General features: G+C 46.0%; 1 protein-coding gene across 3 annotated transcripts in view; it reads right to left on the bottom strand.

The window, feature by feature from the left end:
* CDH23 (cadherin related 23) overlaps nucleotides 1–17,958 on the bottom strand; it is a 3,939,560-nt gene that overhangs the window by 1,004,889 nt on the left and 2,916,713 nt on the right. For all 3 annotated transcript variants that reach the window (XM_069610726.1, XM_069610725.1, XM_069610724.1), the window contains 2 exons: nucleotides 16,212–16,340; nucleotides 14,685–14,912 (listed from right to left, as the gene is read on the bottom strand). In XM_069610726.1, the coding sequence (XP_069466827.1) occupies nucleotides 14,685–14,912; nucleotides 16,212–16,340 (357 nt within the window). The remainder of the gene's footprint in view (nucleotides 1–14,684; nucleotides 14,913–16,211; nucleotides 16,341–17,958) is intronic.

Raw genomic sequence — 17,958 nt, forward strand, 5'->3', positions numbered from 1 at the left:
GGAAGTTGGAGGAAGTTCTTAAGAGTCTGAAAAAAGTTCCTTTGGTTTATTACTTGCTGATAAAATGTGTTCCTGAGTATAGGAAGCTTTGGAGGAAATAACCCCTTTCTTAGAAACGTTCTGAGCTTTGCGGGCTGTATCCAGATAAATAGTTTTAAGGTGTCATCCCCAATTTTTTCCGCTTTTCTGGCTTCTTTTTTAAGACTCAGTAACTGTGGGGAATACCAAGGTTTAGAAATCATTTTACAACCCACCTGCTTCAATGGGGTGGCTTGGTTGAATATGGACAACAGACTGTTAAAGTAAATAGAACAAAAATAACTGCAATCAGCCTTATTGTCCAAGGGAGGTATATGAACCACCAGACTTGAAGAAGACATTTTAAATAAGACATATTTGGATCTATAGCTTAAAGAGGCATCCCTCTTACAATCTGTGTCGTATCAAGCAAAACTAGAAGTGATCACTCCAGTTTACCAGAATTGTAGTAAGCAATTCAACTCTCACTTCCCTGCTCAAAATCAAATCGAGACAATATTGGGCCTCATTACGACCGTTGTGCTCCTGGAATGAAGGGGGCCGGTACGGGACCGGCCCCCTTCATTCCTTGAGCGCGCATTACGAGGTTCCCTTTGTGGGACCTGGATCAGACATCTGGTAAAACCAGACGTCATTTCCAGGTCCCGCGAGGGGAAGAGGGAGGTAACAACGGGACACTTATAATGTGCCCGTTGTTACCTCCATCCCCATTGAGCCCTATGGGGGCTCAAATGGGAATGGGGAATGGTTCCTGCAAGGAGGACTTACCGTGTCCTCCTATATCGGAATGACCCGGTAAATCCCCATTGCAGGAACCCGGTAAAGGAGCCCGGTTTGGAGGCAGCCATGCAGCTAATAGCTCCATGGCCACCTCCAAACTCATAATGAGGCCCACTGTCTGTAAATTGTGAAGGGGAATCTGTAGCAGACAGGACCGAATGGGCAGACAATATGTCTGATGATTTCTTGGAAGCTAATAATGATGAAGCCTCATAATGAATAACTGCCAGGTTATTATGCAAGTCTATGCAAAAAGGGAGAGCATGCTCGTCCTTTGCACTTAAGGGGTTAAAGCCTCCAGAATTCAGGAGTTTGTTGGTATCCAGGATAGTTGAAGTGATAAAATCTTCCAAACCTTCAAGAAATGAACTCAAGTGTCCTGGTGGACCATAGCATTGTAATATTTTTGTGAAGTCTCTAGGAGAACATTTTAATAAAAAGACACCAACCTGTGAAGACTCACCCCAAGAGAGGTCGTTAAAAGTAGTAATAGATAGGAAGGCCTTATAAATAAGGGCTACACCACCTCCTCTATTTGTTGCTCTGTTAATCCACTCAATAGTGAATTTGTCAGGTAGTGCAAGATGGAACAGAGCTTGCAAATTCTCTGTCATCCATGTTTCCGTAATGAACAGTACATTTAATTTGTAATCTATTAAAAGGTCATGTATAATAGAAGATTTGCTCTGAATTCATCTATAAGTAATCAAGGCACAGTTCATCTTGATTGTTTCTGGGGTAGTATAATATTCTGCTCACTTCTCAGGCTAGGAATAACGGTCTGACTTGTAATCCGAGCTATATTGTAGGACCTGAGTTTGTTTAGTGTTCGTAAAGTAATAGACCACAAACAGTCCTTAAGCCTAATTAACTCCTCATTGGTGTAAACATACATGATAAAGTATGATAAAGTGTAGACTTAATACTGAGAATAAATAGAAACTCTGCTTACCTAGGGGTTATGGCAAAATAAGCAGCATGGCACAGCAAATGTCTAACTCTTAACAGGATTCATATAAGGCATAGATGCAGGGAAATGATGCAGGCGGAGGGTGCCAATAAGCAGGGCCTGCCGGGTAATGTATTCTTAACTGCAAGGCATGGTACTTAAAGTGCAATGTGTACGATAAAGCAAAACAGCAAGGAGCATTGTTGTGTCAACAACAATGAATCCAAATATGGTTTAAAACGTAATGCAAGTGCGTTTTTTTTAAACAGGTGAAATGCAGTTTGCACTTTTATTCCCTTATACCGTGCTTGCTATCATGTTTAAAAGCGGCGTGCACTGGGGCGTGGCTTGAAGAGCCGACGAAGCGGATGCTTCTGTAAGAGCCTCCGTGTGGAGCCCAGAAGAATCCAGATATAATGCCGGCTACTGTACCAATACAAAGCCTATGAGCAGTGAGACAGGGAACGTGGTAGGTGCTGAGGTCCGTAAGCGAGTGGCAGCAATTGATTCAGCCCGAAAGAGGAGATAATGGATGTGAGGGTCTGGGCAGGGGCGCTCTGATGCCTTGCAAAATGGTGACTGCTCCCTCAAGCGGTGCTTGACATCCCGCTGAGACCTGCCTCGCCCCCCTGTACCCACCCGCAGTGATCGCAGGGGGTTTGCTGAACCATTCATCCGGACGGGTAGCCAAACAGGAGCCCCAGAAGTACTGTGACTCCCTGGGGCTGCCTTGCAAGCAGGGATGGGAGGGCGGCTCTCCGACTTGATGCAGGGTGGGAGTGCTCCATGGCTGGCCCTATAGGGTGAAGAGACACAGTGTTGGTGCAGAGAGGACTATACACTCACATGCTCCAGCTCATCTAAAGAGAAAGTCAGGCACCTGAAACATGCACAGTGAGGGCTAAAGAGATCTCTGGTGGGAGGTGGTGAGGCTACATGGCACAGCAGAGTGCTCTGGACTCCCCCTGGCAGTGAGTGGTGGCCAGAAAACTCAGCGATCCCACAGAACGTTGGAGGTTGTGCATGGATGGCTCCCCCTCTCTCCTGGTGACCGATGGCTTGTGCCCAAATAGTGAGTGGTTTCCAACTCCCCCGCCATGGGGCAAGTGGTCCAGGGGGAAAGCCACAAGGCCTGATGAACTGACTGGAGTAGCCATCTTGCGGTCCAGCAACACCATCCTTGAGAGGCGGGGAAGATGAAAGCTCGGAACTAGCCTATAGGGGGCGCAGCAACGAAGAGTCATACATCTCTCAGCCCCCCCTCCACCTGTGCAGGCAGATACTGCCTGGCTCGGGTGTCTGGGTGTTAGGTGAAGGGGCCTCTGCAGATCCTGGGTGACCAATTCAGTTGAACAGTGTGGTAACTCTCAGAGGTTCCTGGCACCAGCAGTGCCTTCCATTCAGAGGGGAAGTCCCAGGTGATAGAAGCCATGGCCAAACAACAAAGGCCACAGAAAAATGCAGACATTGCTGCTTTCCAGAAACCTCATGACAAGGGAAAGAAAATGGAGACTACATGTGCCCTGATCCACTCACCGGAGTGACCCTCAGGATCCTGAGCTATGAAGGAGGATCTCCAGTCACTCATGGCTGATATCAAATCCGAGTTACGCAATTGCATGACTGAAATCTCTTCCAGAGTGGATCGCTTAAACAATTGAGTTGTGGAGGTGGAACAAAGGGTCAGTAGGGTGGAGAACCAATCCATGGAACAAGCGACGAAGGTGGCGGAGTAACAACACAGAATCCAGACACTTGAAGAGAAATGCAAATCCATGCCATATAAGCAAGAAGACATAGAAAATAGAGCCTGCAGCAACAATTTGAGAATCAGAGGAGTGCCCTCCTTGATCTCGGTCAGGTCTTGGCCGACTATATAAGCGATCTTTTTCAAACTATCTTACCAGACGTTGCAAAGCAATGCTACAACTGGACCGCACCCACAGGTTGCGGATTCACAGAGGATCGCCCACGTGTCCATTTCTTTACTACCAAACAGGAGATTGTAGCTTTGAGTGGAACACAAGGGGACCTTTCCTACCAGGGTCCTTCCTTACAAATATACCAAGACCTGGCAGCAGCAACAGTGCAAAGTCGAAAGAGGCTCCAACTGGCAACAACATTCCTGCAGGACCGGAAAATCACGTGCCATTGGTTGTTCCCGGCTACGCTGCAATTCACACTCGATGGCTCAATGCGGACGGTTGTCTCCCTGGAGGAGGCAGAAGGCATCTTGGTAAACGGTCACCCTAATGTAAAAGAGGACTCTCCAACTAAATTCCCCCGTACCTGAAAAAAGGTATCCCCCAAATCTAGGCGTAAACCCTGGGTGACAGTGGTGAAAGGGCAGAAACTCAAAACTTCCCTGCAACAGACATGAGACAAGCCCCCAGAATCCCCAATGGGGTCCCACAAATACACACACACAGATCAAGTGAACCAGCACCTTACAGAATCAGAATTGTCGGGCCTGAGCTCCACGCAGCCCACGCCATGCCGGGAGTGTAAAGACACTCATGGGCCAACGGGGCCACAAGCCCATTCTGTTCTTGTTTCAAGGTTAAAGTACCAAGTTTGTTTTAAAAGTTGAAACCCGGTTGCTGCAAAAGATGATGGAACCAGATGGCATCCAACTATCAATCTGTCCTCCCGCAACCCCAAGTGGTGGAACCAGATTCTCAGGGGGTACCCCTCCACATCAGAAGCTGAGATTTGTATGCTCAATGTTCAAGGCCTAAACTCTCTGGCCAAATGCAAATTTGTCCTACAGCGGGAGGGACTTGGAAAGCTCTGTAGCATTTCTCCAAGAAGCCCACTTGCTTGCATCTGACTTGCCCCGCCTGGGCAGCAGAGCCTTCTCAAGACAATGTTTGGCATCCAGCAGAGCTAAAAAAGGTGCCACAGTGATCCTGCTAGCAAGGGGAACCCCTGTTGTAGAATTGGAGGTGATGCACAGTCCAGAGGGGCGGTATATAGGAGTCAAAGGAAGGCTGTCTGGTCAATTATACTCCATGATCTCGGTTTATGACCCAGTGAGGGACAAGAAGCTTTCCTATCAGATATAGTGACCAATCTACTCATCCTTCCTCGAGGGCCTAATGATAATAGGGGGGATTTTAACAGAGTCCCGGACACCCAAGCTAATAAAACCCACCAGCCGACATCAAGAGACTTCAAAATTGTGCTGGGAATGCTCCATCTATTCAAAACCCCGGGCATGGTCGATTCTAGGAGGGTAATTCACCCAAAGGCAAGGGACTTCTCCTTTTTTTCTCACGTGCACCGCACATCCTCTTGCATAGATTTGCTCTTGGCTAGTCCCCAACTTCTGTCATACATTGATGAGGTGTCCATTGGAACTAGGGTAATCTCAGAGCATGCCCCGGTTCTCCTGTCGGCTCGAATCCATGACACTGAGCCCTCCTACCCCAGGCCCTGTTTGAGCCTATATGACCCAATTTTGAATGACATGGCCATCCAAAGTTATTTTCATGAGAACCCCAAAGGTCCCACATCTGTGGCTACCAGATGGGAAGCAATGAAAGCGGTAATTAGAGGGGAGTTCATTACCCATGCAGCGGCTTACAAGAAGCACTGAGGGGAGATACAGGCTCGGTTGGAAAGGGAGGTGTCGGAAGCTGAGCATAACCATAAGAAAGGCTGGTCCCCCAAAGCACATCGATCCCTGTAGGTTGCCCCATAATAAACTGCAGGCACGTTATGCTGAGGAAACCGCTCAAACACTCCTCAAACCAAACAGTGATCCTATGCCAAAGGCAATAAGGCCAACATATTCTTAATTAGAAAATTGAATTGAATTGAAAATTGGCAAATGCCTAGCGGCAGAACTCAATAATGAGTTTACAGTATGCACAGAGATCACCCTACGGTACTGACGATGCTAAATTGCAGCAAGGAGTGTCCCACCTGAGTGACACTATGTCGGCCACCCCCGAGTCTCAACTGTTCAGAGACAATACTTTGAGGGACAGCCCTCTATGGCCTCGCCAAAGTGGAAAGGGAAGCCCTAGAATCACCAATCACCACAGAGGAAGTGGAGTCAGTAATCAAATCTTTAAAAGTCAGATCCCCTGGTCCTGACAGATTCACTCCCAGGCTTTACAAGCTCTTTGGGGCCCAACTGGTAACTTCACTCACAAAGCTCACCAACTCCTTCCGACTCACTGGCTGCACAACCCCCTTGATGCAATAATCCACCACCATCTTGCTGTTAAAGACGGGTAAGGACCCCCAGAGATTGCACTTCTCATAGGTCAATCCTGTTACTTAATATTGACGCTAACATTTATTCCAAGGTTTTGGCTAACGGGCTAGCGGAAGTCCTCCCTGAGATTATCAATGCAGACCAGACAGGCTTTATAATGGGTGGAAGCACCGGGGCAACATCCGCCAAGCCTTAAATTTGGTAGAAATAGCGGCTATAGAACGCTGTAAAATGGCACTACTAACTCCAGATGCAACCAAGGAATTTGATAAAGTTGACTGGGCCTTTATGCAACTTACCGTTGAGGCATTCCAGTTCGGCCCCATCTTCCATAATATGCTCGTGACATTATAAATCACTGAGGACCTCTTTACGGGTGAACCATAAGCACTCGGCTCCCATACCACTCACATGCGGGACAAGAGAGGTGTGCCCACTCTCCCTGCTAACATTTGCTCTGATAATGGAGCGATTTGCCCAATGTGTTCGCAATATCTTCAATATTGAGGGGATGGAAATAGATGGTATACACTACAAGGTTTCCCTTCATGCTGACGATATAATGCTCTTGCACACTAAAATCCAGTCCTCCTTGCAGAAAGCCATGGTGGAACTACATTTTTTCAAATGAGTGGTGGGTTTCACCATTAACTTCACCATTAACTATTTCAAAGCTGGGGGCCTAGGTGTGGGATTAACGGTGGATGAGTAGCCCCACACACTCCAGTCTTTCAAAATCCAGAGTTCATCCCAGGCCTCCAGCCCGCCACTTTTAAGAACTAGGTTCAGCGAGGGTTATATACTGTGTCAAAACTCTTTGAGAATGGTGAGCCCTTCACCTTTAAGAATACCAAGGAAAGCTTCTCACTGCCTGTGTGGGATAGATTCCCCTACACCCAAACCAGGCACCGGATTATGCACCCACTTATCAAACAAGGAGCCACATGCCAGTTTAGTCCCATTGAGCTCACGCTGCTGGAGGGCTCTCAGAGAGGGAACACCTCCAAACTATATAGGATTTTGCAGGGCAACATGCTTACTCTACAACTCAGTTATATGGCCCAATGGGAGTTGGACCTGGGACATCCAACACAGGACCAAACCTAGGTCGACATCTGGTCGAGAAACCACTCTGCTTCAAGATGTGTGACTACAAGAGTACATCCTCAAACTTCTATACCGCTGGCACTATCCGCCTGGACACCTACACCAATGTGAATCCTACCTGATGTTTGCGTGATGAAAGACACGCTGATAAAATAATTATTTTCATTAAGAACTGTGTGAAGTGAAAACCCTCTGCATTTGCCTATCCGTCAATGCCTAGGCTGAGTCATCTATAGAGGGTGGCGGGGGGCAGAATTTTCAACTAAGTATCTGTTACTGGAGAACAGAACATCTCCAAACCAGAAATCTAAAAAAAATGTCAAGCATCACATGTGCCAGTTAAAATTGTGCATTTATATAAATTGAGAAGAAATATCTAGTTTAGCAAAACTTGCTCACACAGGTGCATTAATATTGTGCTGGCCAATGCACACCAGCAGATGGAAAACACCCACAAATAACAAGCATGCACCCATCCATAAACATGCTTTGATTGTAAAGCACACATTACGTGTGATTTCAAACTTACACAGCCAATGACACCAAGTTGCCTTCTGCATGTAAATGACTTATGTTAGCCAGTCATTGCCTGTGCGTCAAGTGGCCTCTACATAGCTAGCGTATTCACTATCCTTCATATTTACAGGGGAGCCAGTGCATAGCTATATTTTGTTTATTGATGTATTTTTCTCTGATGCCAAAATTGTCTTGATACTGGAGAAAATCAGATGTTTAACCATATTTGCATTGTGTAGAATATTTTAGTGAGACCTTAGAGATGTTTGGAAAAGAGGTCAATGTTAAGTGGAATTGTCAGTATCTCTAGTGTTAATTATAATACTGCAGGTTTATATGGCGATCATTGTGATTGAAAGTGGATGCATTGGCGGACTTTTAATAGTAAGGTTCATATAGGTAGGTACAATTTCATTTGTGCTATTTTATATATTTATATATACTATATTGTAGTGGGCTCCAGGCTAAAGTAGGAAACCAAATTGTCTAAAATGTATCTAATCCTTTTAAATACATTTTTATTTTTGAATACCTCATTAAGTGTTGCTTGCCCTGAATTGTGGATTGGAATTATTCAAGTGGGAACATTAGATTTGCGTGTCCCACCTGCTAAGCCAATATTAACACATACCAAAAACACTCTAGACTTTCCAGATAGACACAGGATGGGATCTCTGCAAAAGGGCTGGTTAAGCTCCTCATGAGAACATTCCTGCATCCCAAGATGCTGCCATGAGATCAGATAATATGGGCAGGGGATTCAAGGGAGTGGGCGAGGTTTACTCTCACCTCCATGGCAGAAAATGCACAGAATCTGTAATGAAGCATGCACATAAATGAATGCAATGCCAGAGGTCTTGAAACCATGCATTTCTGTGTCAGATATCGGTTACAGGAATGATGGGTCACTCCTCCTTCCCTGAAATACTATGCAAGCTGACCTCCTCTTTCCTTAGGATGCAGCTTTAAAGCATCTTCATCAAGTGCTGTTTTTAACGAGGATACAAAGGTGCAGACAGTCTGACTTGCTTAAGTCAATGAAGTGCACGTAATATCCTATCCAAAATATTGCACACCCTCCCTTAGAGGTAGTTCAGTCACAGAGAATGTACAAATCCCTTTAAAGCAACTAAGACGTATTTAAGGCATTACAGTAGTGGTAGGCATTACAGTAAGGGATATAATTAGCAATAAAGATGGAGAGGTTAGCAGCGAGTAACAGACCCTGGACACTCTTTAGAGTGCCGAGCACAGCGAAGAACTTACCGCTGACCGGGGACATTACCAGCTGGTAAGTCCCTCACATTGAGGTGCATATTGCTATTAACACCTCAAACATGTGAGCAGGGGTACTACTAGCTATGCTTAAGAACATTCAGCTCTATGTGGTTTGCAAGCAGCAAATCCCTTTAAAACAAACTACAAATGTGGCCACAATCCTTTTCTATGTCCATGGCAGTGGGTATGGTGGGCTGGCATAGGAGGTGAGGGTATGTGGGAGATGGTGGGTGGGGGTAGATGGAGCAGGGGCAAGGGAACCTTCATGGGGAAAGCGGGAAAGAGTGGACACAGAAAAGAAGATAGAAGCTGGGGATAGGTGGTGGTGGTGGCCTACTTTATCATATAGTAAAGCCTGCATTCCTAGACATCTGGTTGGCTGGCATCTCTCCTTTGTGTGCGAATTAGAATAATGTACACACAGACAGCTTTACTTATTTTATTGGTGATTTATATCATGTCTAATGCTAACTCCTCCAGCTTCCAAGCCCTTGAATGGGGAATGAACCCATGTTACATGAAATTGTCTTGCTCCCAAGGTGAGTGTGTTGCTCTGAGCTTTTGCTCCCAGCTTTGGTTAATTCTAGATTCCCTCTGCTGACCCATGCGCGAAACAAGGGAACAATGTGTTTTTTTTATATATTTGAGGTAAATGTCCGCAAACTTTCACAGTGATAGAGGAAGTGAACAAATAGACTTCTCTGGCTCTTATACATAAATCTATGGTAGCCGCCGGATTAATGAGCTGTCCATGTGATGAAGAAACAGGGCAGGTCATTTCTCAGGGAACTGAAACTTTATGAAGCAATTCCACTGACTTGTCAATTGCAAACATCTCATAAACAAGCCAGCACTCCTGCATGAATTTGCTAATGTTTTCTCTGAGTAAACAAACCTGGAGCCATAATAGGGAGGCTCTTGTTACCTGCCAGATCTACAACAGTGCATCTCTGAAGTGGGTAAGTGCTTCTGCAGCTGCTACAGTACAGGGTGGGAATCTCGCGAGCAAACACTGGAAGAATGTTTAGGACTGAGTGGGGAATCTGAGTGGAAAATCCAAAGCAAATCCCTGGTGATCAGTGGTATATTCCCTTCTTCTCGACTCGATCCCTTTGGATTATGACCACTTTTAAAGCGCCGGCACAGTCCCTAGGAGTCTATTGGCAATCATGGCCGGCACTGCTGATATCCACTGTATGCGCATGGCATAGATCAATAGGGCTCCCTGGATGAAGCAGTGAGTGGTAAGGAAATCTATTGTCTGCAGGGGTTTCCTTGCTTTTCATCTTCTCATGCAATTCATATTTTATTTATTTGTTTAATTGTTCATTTGTAATGCCCCTACACACGTGTGCCTCAAGGCGCAACAAGGCAAGGGGGTGGGGGAGGAGGTAATTATACTACTAGGCCTTGTACATTCGGATCGTGAAAGTGCAGGTATTTATAAAGCACTTAATACCCGAGGACAATATAAGCATGGATCTGGGATTCAAACCAGTGTTGCTCAGCGTGGTCTTGCTTCCAAGACCTGTGTTTTGCCACTGAGCTATCCCCCCTTCACAGTTACAAGGGAGGATAGTTAGAATCTGACAGAGGAAGCACAGACTGCCAAAGTGGGATTAGACTAGTCGGGTTCTCCATGACAGACTCTAGCTTAGGTAGAGAATTACCCTCAAATTGCCACCACAGACTATATAGAATCAGTCACCAGAGTGTACATAAACAAAATGCCTTATAGGTGAGCATCAAAGGTACCGATATCAATTGGCAAACGTCACTCCAGTCATATTACATAAAATAAAGGAACTATAAACAGCATTCGGCCCCCAAAATATTCACAGGTGCTAACAGATAAATAAATGTATATACATTAAGAATTATACCATTGTGCTGTTGAGGAAACAAAATCAAGAGATGTTTAGAGTATTGGGGACCGGCGAGTCTCTGTCACACACACGCACAGAGGAAAAGAGCAATCACAAGTAATGTCCACAATATCATCTCTATCTACCCATCCTCCTCTGACATTCCCTGCATTTCATTGTTGAACCTGCTCTATTTTCCATATCCAGCTTCTAACTTTTCCCCCTTAGCGTCTTTGCCCTCTTTCTCCGTGAATGCCCGTCATCTAGGCCACACTGCTATTAATGATCCTCTCGCCAAGTTTCTCTCCTCATGAGAAACGGTCCTCCCCTCTCCTCTTGACTTTTGTTTCTTTAATGTTGTTGTTCAGGTCCTGCCCCCCTTCATCTAACAGTGTCCTCGACGGTTTTCCCCTGCTCTTGAGTGGCCAACAGAGGGGGCACTCTTTACACTTTTTTGAGCTGGTTCTGCTGTTGCAGGGATATGGAGCCTGCCTCCAGCTATGCTATTCTCTGTTTGGTCCCCAAGGTTAGAGCGGCCTGCACTCAGACATTAGCTTGTAGCGTCACTAGGAGGGGGATGGGGGGGCTATTGCCCCGGGTCTATCGTTGTAGTCCCTGATAGAAGCTCAGGGGCTACAACCTAAAGTCTAGCTAGCCCCGAGTCCCGACAGTCCTGACATTAGCGTAGCCCCAAATCTTTTCCAGACCTAGCAACCCCCATGGACATTAGTACTGTACTTCTGAACTATAGGGTAATCGAGACTCAGGATAACAGAGCGAGTACGGACCTAATATGATTAACCACAGAAGGTAAGAATGTACAGAATAACAGAGCAATCAGCTGATTCTGTTTTTGGATTCCCTATCCTGTTGCATTTGGGCACTTATATTTCCGGTAGCTCTCAACTCTATGGACTGCAGGGAGCTGTGCCGACAAGGCCGTTCATAGCCGAGTGCGGTTTGGAGGGCGGAGTGGTTGTGGAGGGCTACTTCATATTACTTGTCAAATGAAGAGGGTGGTAATATGCTTGGGTTGGGGTGCTGGATGCTTGGGTTGGGGTGCTGGATGCTTGGGTTGGGGTGCTGGACAGTGATTTGTCTTTGGTGTGGGGTTTGGAATTGTCATGCTTGCACATCTTGTTACTCTCTTACTTTCTGCTACTTAAGGCTGCTTAGGCTATGGGCCTCATTACACGGAAGGCGGTGGACCAAGGTTCTATTAGCACCTTGGTCCATGCCGGTAAAATACCGGCACCGCCTTGGAGGAAAGGGGAATTACCACCCTATTACAAGGTTGGCGGGGCGGTAATTCCCCCTTCCCCCATTGCTCTTCCCCATTCCCATTTTTGCCCCATAGGGCATAATGGGAATGGAGAAGGTGCTAAATACAGTATCGCAAATTGCGGTACCGTAATTAGCACCCTGGTCCCTTCGCGGGTTGGTTTTTAACGCCTGCTGCAGGCGTTAAAGTACCAACCCGCAAAGGGACCTCGTAGTAAGGTGGTAAGCGTTAATGGTCACCGGTACCATTACCGGTGACCATTAACCCTTACCGCCTTCCGTGTAATGAGGCCCTATGTCACATTATCCTACTAACCAGTCCCTAGCATTCCCAAAGGATATTCTCTTCTGCACAAAACCTTGCTGACCGTAGCCCCGCCCTTCTACATCCTGTTTCTCTCTGCATTGCCTCGTTGTGTCTCCCCCAGCTACCCTTTCGGTAGAACCTTTACCCTTTTTTTCATTTCCTCGCGATCACACATAGCTGTGTTTCTCCTGGGAAAGGCGAAATCGAGCATCCAGCTGCTAAAATGCGCCAAACCAGTGACCAGGTTGTATTTTTCATCATTGATTTTTGCTGAAAGTTGAGATGTGCTGATTTCTCTCATGCACTTAAAGGCCACTTTGCACATTTGATAGGTTTGGTTGTTTGGAAGGAAATGTGCACATTTTTCCTAATGATCAATTGTTGAAACTTAACGACTTTCACAGCTGCTATTAAAGTTCATAAAATACATTTCAGATCAAAATATCTATCTTTCATAGGTTTATTGCATTATATCTCATTGATTTCAGTCACCCTTGTTGGCGCAGTATTCTGTGCTCTAATTCAAGTGCTCACTTGGACCACCCCAAGGGCTTAAAATTAGGAATTCGTTCTGAGGCACACAGTTTATTCGGAAATCACGAGACAGTACAGTTTGATTTTACAGCGGCGGTCTCCGACAACCTTAAGAGCACAGTGAGCTGGTCCATTGCCCTTTAAGGATTATACAAACACACGCTAGCACTTCTTTTCAGAAAGCTTTTCTGGGGTATTGCGGAACTATTCCAAAGGTTGACCTTTTAGTGGCTCTCAGTATATTTTTAATAATGTGTATATTCCTCACTCAGAGCTTGATTTTCAACCAACCTCCTCAATCACAGACCAGCAAAATTAGTGCTTTCAATGCACACAGCAGCTTCGAGACAGGTTTTGTCACTTTGGAACCTGTCCTGTGTTCTTGAACACTCAGATATCCTTCCAGTTCAAAGGGCAATGGGAGAAGAGTGCTCAGCTCTGGTAAAGACATGCTTTTATGGCTTCGAAGGCATTGATACAAAATTGAGGATTCCAGAATTTGGTAAGTGGGCCCCTTTTGTCCAAGTGGGGCCTTTGAAAGACTACAGAGTTATTGAAGTATATACCGGCTTACATGCACTTCCACTATGCGCTAAATTGCCCATCATGTACCCTCTCTGCAAGTTATATGCCTAAGACTGTAATAAAGGCGATGGGTGCGCATTTTACAGCCATTAGCTCATACACTCGACGGATTCACTGATTAGGGAGCACGGAAAAGGGGCTGATCCTCAATATAGTAACATATTACAACTACTGACTTGGATGCATGTTTTTTGATTTCTGTATGATCTGGGGCTGACCGGGTCCGTCCATCAGCCGAAATATAAGGACTACACCCTATTCCATCTGCACTTGGCATTAGATATGAGCCTCCTCAAAGCCTTCAGGACAAAGATGACAACACAGTGTCCCTCTATTTTCTGAACACATTATCCAAATAGAGTTGGCAGGGCATCCGTAGACTACACATTCGTTGTACTTCCTCTTCGACAGGAGGATCCTATCGAGGTGTTTGGACTAAAAATCAAATTCTAGCATGACATGAACATGGAACATACTCCCAATTACCTTCTGTACATAAACCAGGTCTTTTGTAGGTACATTATTAGTTTGAACCTTCCATTCCTCTTTCCTCTGTTACCAACAGCCTTCTCCTTTATACATGGTCCATTCTTGAACTAGACCACTTTTGACTTAATCTTGGAAGGCCAGAAATAGCATTGTCTAAGTTCATATGAAGTTTCGACGTTGTTGCTTTGCCCTGGCACACAAGCCATCACACTAACATGATTGTCCACACACGCACCCCAGACCCTCACATATTAATATACAATCCTCCAAATCTGTCTTGGAAACACAATGTGCTGATCATAAAACGTTACGTCTTAGCCTCCTTTCCCTCACTAGATCTATAGTCCATTTATTTGGAATCACAGTTCACCATGCCACCACAAAGAAACACGAGTATGAAACATCCACCCTCCCTTTCTTTATTAGATCTATCTCCGGCTTTCCCATGCTGTCTTCTGACCCTGGTCTACTCATTATCCTGGATACTCCTGATGGGGGCACAATACACCACTCCACTGACAAGCCCAGGTGCTCTGAAATCGCCACAGTGGTGATTTGGTGCAGTATAAACGCATAGTAACGTAACACAGGGCTATCAAGTTCTGGCTATGGTTGTTAGGTGCCAAAGTATGTTTACATTACCTACTTCTGTTACTATTACAGAAGCACTCCGCAATCACTTAACATATACTAGCTGGAACAAAAGAAACTGTGCAAGGGTGCACTTACCGAAAGGGGAGGTGTGCCCTCATCCTCCACAGTGACGATGAGCCGATAGAAGCTTTGCTCTTCGCGGTCAGGCGGGGAGGGCCGGGTAGCAATCTCTCCAGTGGTACGGTGCATGCGAAAGGTGAGGGCCTCGTTTCCCTGGATGATGTAGTAGGACAGGACTTTGTTGAGACCAATGTCCCTGTCCGTTGCTTGAACCCGAACTACTAAGGTGCCACCACCAACATTCTAAAAAGCAAACACAAAAGGGGGGGGAAGTCCCATCACATGCATTTGAATATTCATAGAACCGTAATTAGCCATTCGGCTTAGGAACGCAAGTGTTGGACACAGATGAACATGTGAACGTTCGTAGACCCATATTTACACGCACAGCACAGAAAAAACAGTGTTCCAGCAAGGAGAGCATTGGAACAGTCCCGGGAGAGTGTTAACCCATTCAGCACTGGGAGCTGGTGGAAGTAGGATTCCTGGACCGAGTGAGGTATGGCTGTGCTGTCGGATCTTTTTAATTTGCTTGGTACATGCCCAGCCCTAGGCACCACATGCTGCTGTTACTGTGACTGACCGCACCTGATGCAGGCCCAGGGAATTCCTCCGGGATATGACAGACTTTATTTTAATGATCTCTGAATTGTTTAAAAGTTCTTTTCATGGTAATTCTCTAGTTGCTATCATGCTCACCTTGGGACTATAATGTCTATCAGCTTCAGTGCATGCATTAGTTTGTTTTCAGGCATCATCATTCAGCTATGACATCATCACATGGGTGGGGTCCCATCCACTAAATGCCACCTCTCGTCTTGAGCGACAATGTACAGTCTTAGAAACTAAGCACTTCTCGCTCTCTCCTTCTGGATGTATATATGCCCCCGTGCTTTCTCCCCTCTTTTAATTTCAGCTCTAATTTCCCACTAAAAGAATTCCTTTAGGCACATACCATGGTCACCCCTCTTGCTGCCCTCTGTTACCAAGGTAATGGTTCTCACGGTGAAGCAGTATTTGCAATTACTGTTAGAAACCCAGTGTTCTCAATACATTAAATGCACATAGAAATCTGTTGACAAATATACTAAGACATATTGGGCCTCATTACGATTTTGGCGGTAGCCATGCCGCTATTGGCGGCGTGGCTACCGCCAAAATCGGGTCCGGGTTCCCAGAATGGGGAATTACCGGGCCATTCCAAGTTTGGAGGGCCCGGTAATTCCTCCCTCCAGGAACCCGGGCCCGGACCTTCCCCATTCCCATTTCAGCCCCCATAGGGCTGAATGGGAATGGGGGAGGGAGCAAACAACGGGCCAATTACGAGCGGCCTGTTGTTTGCTCCCTCTTCCCCTCGTGGGACCCGGTAAACACGCCTGGTTTGACCAGGCGTTACTTACCGGGTCCCGCGAGGGGAGCTTGTAATGAGGCGGAACAGGTTTAACGGGTCCGCCTCCTTTAGCGGGTCCCGTTAACCCATTACGCCTCACTTGTAATGAGGCCCATTGTGTTCACACAGAGACACAGATTAGGAAGCCATACCTCATTTACGCTGACGTTGTAGTCGAGCGGCTGTTCGATGATTGGCGGGTTGTCATTCACGTCAAGGACATTGATAGTTAGTGTGTGCTCTGTTCTACGTGGTGGGGAGCCACTGTCAGACGCTTGAATCTACATTTAAAGTTAAGAAAAAATTGTTTGTACTTCTTGTGACCTACTGCATTATACAAAGACTTTCAAAACTGATGCATAGAAATAGTACATAATCGCCCATGTATTGTTAATAATAATATATGTAAACATGTCCTATGTAAGGCGCTTTAGATTAAAGTGCTATATAAAAAATGATATTATTAATTATTATTATTAGCTGTGAGTCATCTACCCCATCTGTTCGTTATTCCGTGTAAGGCTACTTTCGTGGTTAAAGCTCAGTTGTGCACTAAAGCATACATGCCACTGGTTTGCGCTCATTTGAAATATGTCTTCCTTTTTGGCAAACCCAAAATACAGTGCTCTCAAGTTTCCAGGTTCCATACACGAGCGCGTCGCCCCAGCCTGATTGTATTCTTTGCACTCTGGAACTTGTAGTTTTTCTAATCCCATTTTGGCTTCACGACTGCAAGACCCAGCATTCACAGAAAAGACAGGACTAATGTTTGGTATGGGGAAAGGATAGCATCACAGAAAAGACAGGACTAATGTTTGGTATGGGGAAAGAATAGCGCTGGGAACTATACACTGAACATTTTTGCATCACTATTCATCTCAAGAGATATACAGTGGGGGTATATGAGGTTTGGGGACAACACACCTGTCTTGTCAAACTGTCATCGTTATCGGATGTTGCAAAACAAGTGGTCGGAATGTTTTCAGTAGATGAGACTATTGAAACAATGATGCCGTTTCTGTAAGATGCTGGAGCACTGCACAGCTAGGCCCGTCCTGCATGTCCAAGGATCCACCCCGCACACAACATTTAGAGAACATTAGCAGGCTAATTCATGGAAATTTTAGCGCAGAGCAAAGTGTCTATGTGCTGCCAACAAACACGTTGAACAGGGCGGTGCAAAGAGTACTGTTGCAGTACAAAGTGACTTTGCTCTGCAAAAGTACACTGTGCACCGCTCTGTGAATTATTCCCGTTTCAAGGTGTTTGTTTGCAGTGCAAAGCCACTTTGCACCGCGCTAAACGTTCTATGAGTTAGGCCCTTGGTGCCTGTTGAGGGCACCAACCCTGTGTCCTCACCAGGCACTGGGTTGGTGGTCGGTTGGGGTGGGGGGAGGCCAGATGCTGATTTCATCACGTATGCGTGTGGCAGCACAAGTGCAATTCAGGGGACAGACTTTAATGCGTCCCCTTCTCGGCTGCAGGTTTTACCATACCAAATATACACATTTACCGAAACGCTCATGTTTTGCACAGTGGGGTCGCCAGGAATAAAATTTAGGAGGGGCACAGAGGGGGCCACAGACACAAGCAGGGGGCCTCAGACAAAAGTAGGGGGGGCTTACTATAAAAGGGCAATGTGTGACGTCAGAAGCACCCCTGCAGAGAATCTTTTGTGCACACCAACTACCACACCCCACTGCCCCTCCCCTCAGAATGTAGACACTAAACTAATGAACCATCATTAGTGGTTTTGTGTGCTACATTCGGATTGGAGGGGCTGCTCTTTTTGTGTGCTGTGCGGGCAGACACAGCGCTGTAGACAGAACAAAGAAAGTAGCCAGGCTGAGGTAGTGGGGAACAGGGGGACCCAGGATTTCAGAGGAGGGGCCCAGTCAC

The sequence above is a fragment of the Ambystoma mexicanum genome, chromosome 8 (assembly GCF_040938575.1).
Source record: "Ambystoma mexicanum isolate Mex_15411 chromosome 8, UKY_AmexF1_1, whole genome shotgun sequence".
NCBI classification, from domain to species: domain Eukaryota; kingdom Metazoa; phylum Chordata; class Amphibia; order Caudata; family Ambystomatidae; genus Ambystoma; species Ambystoma mexicanum.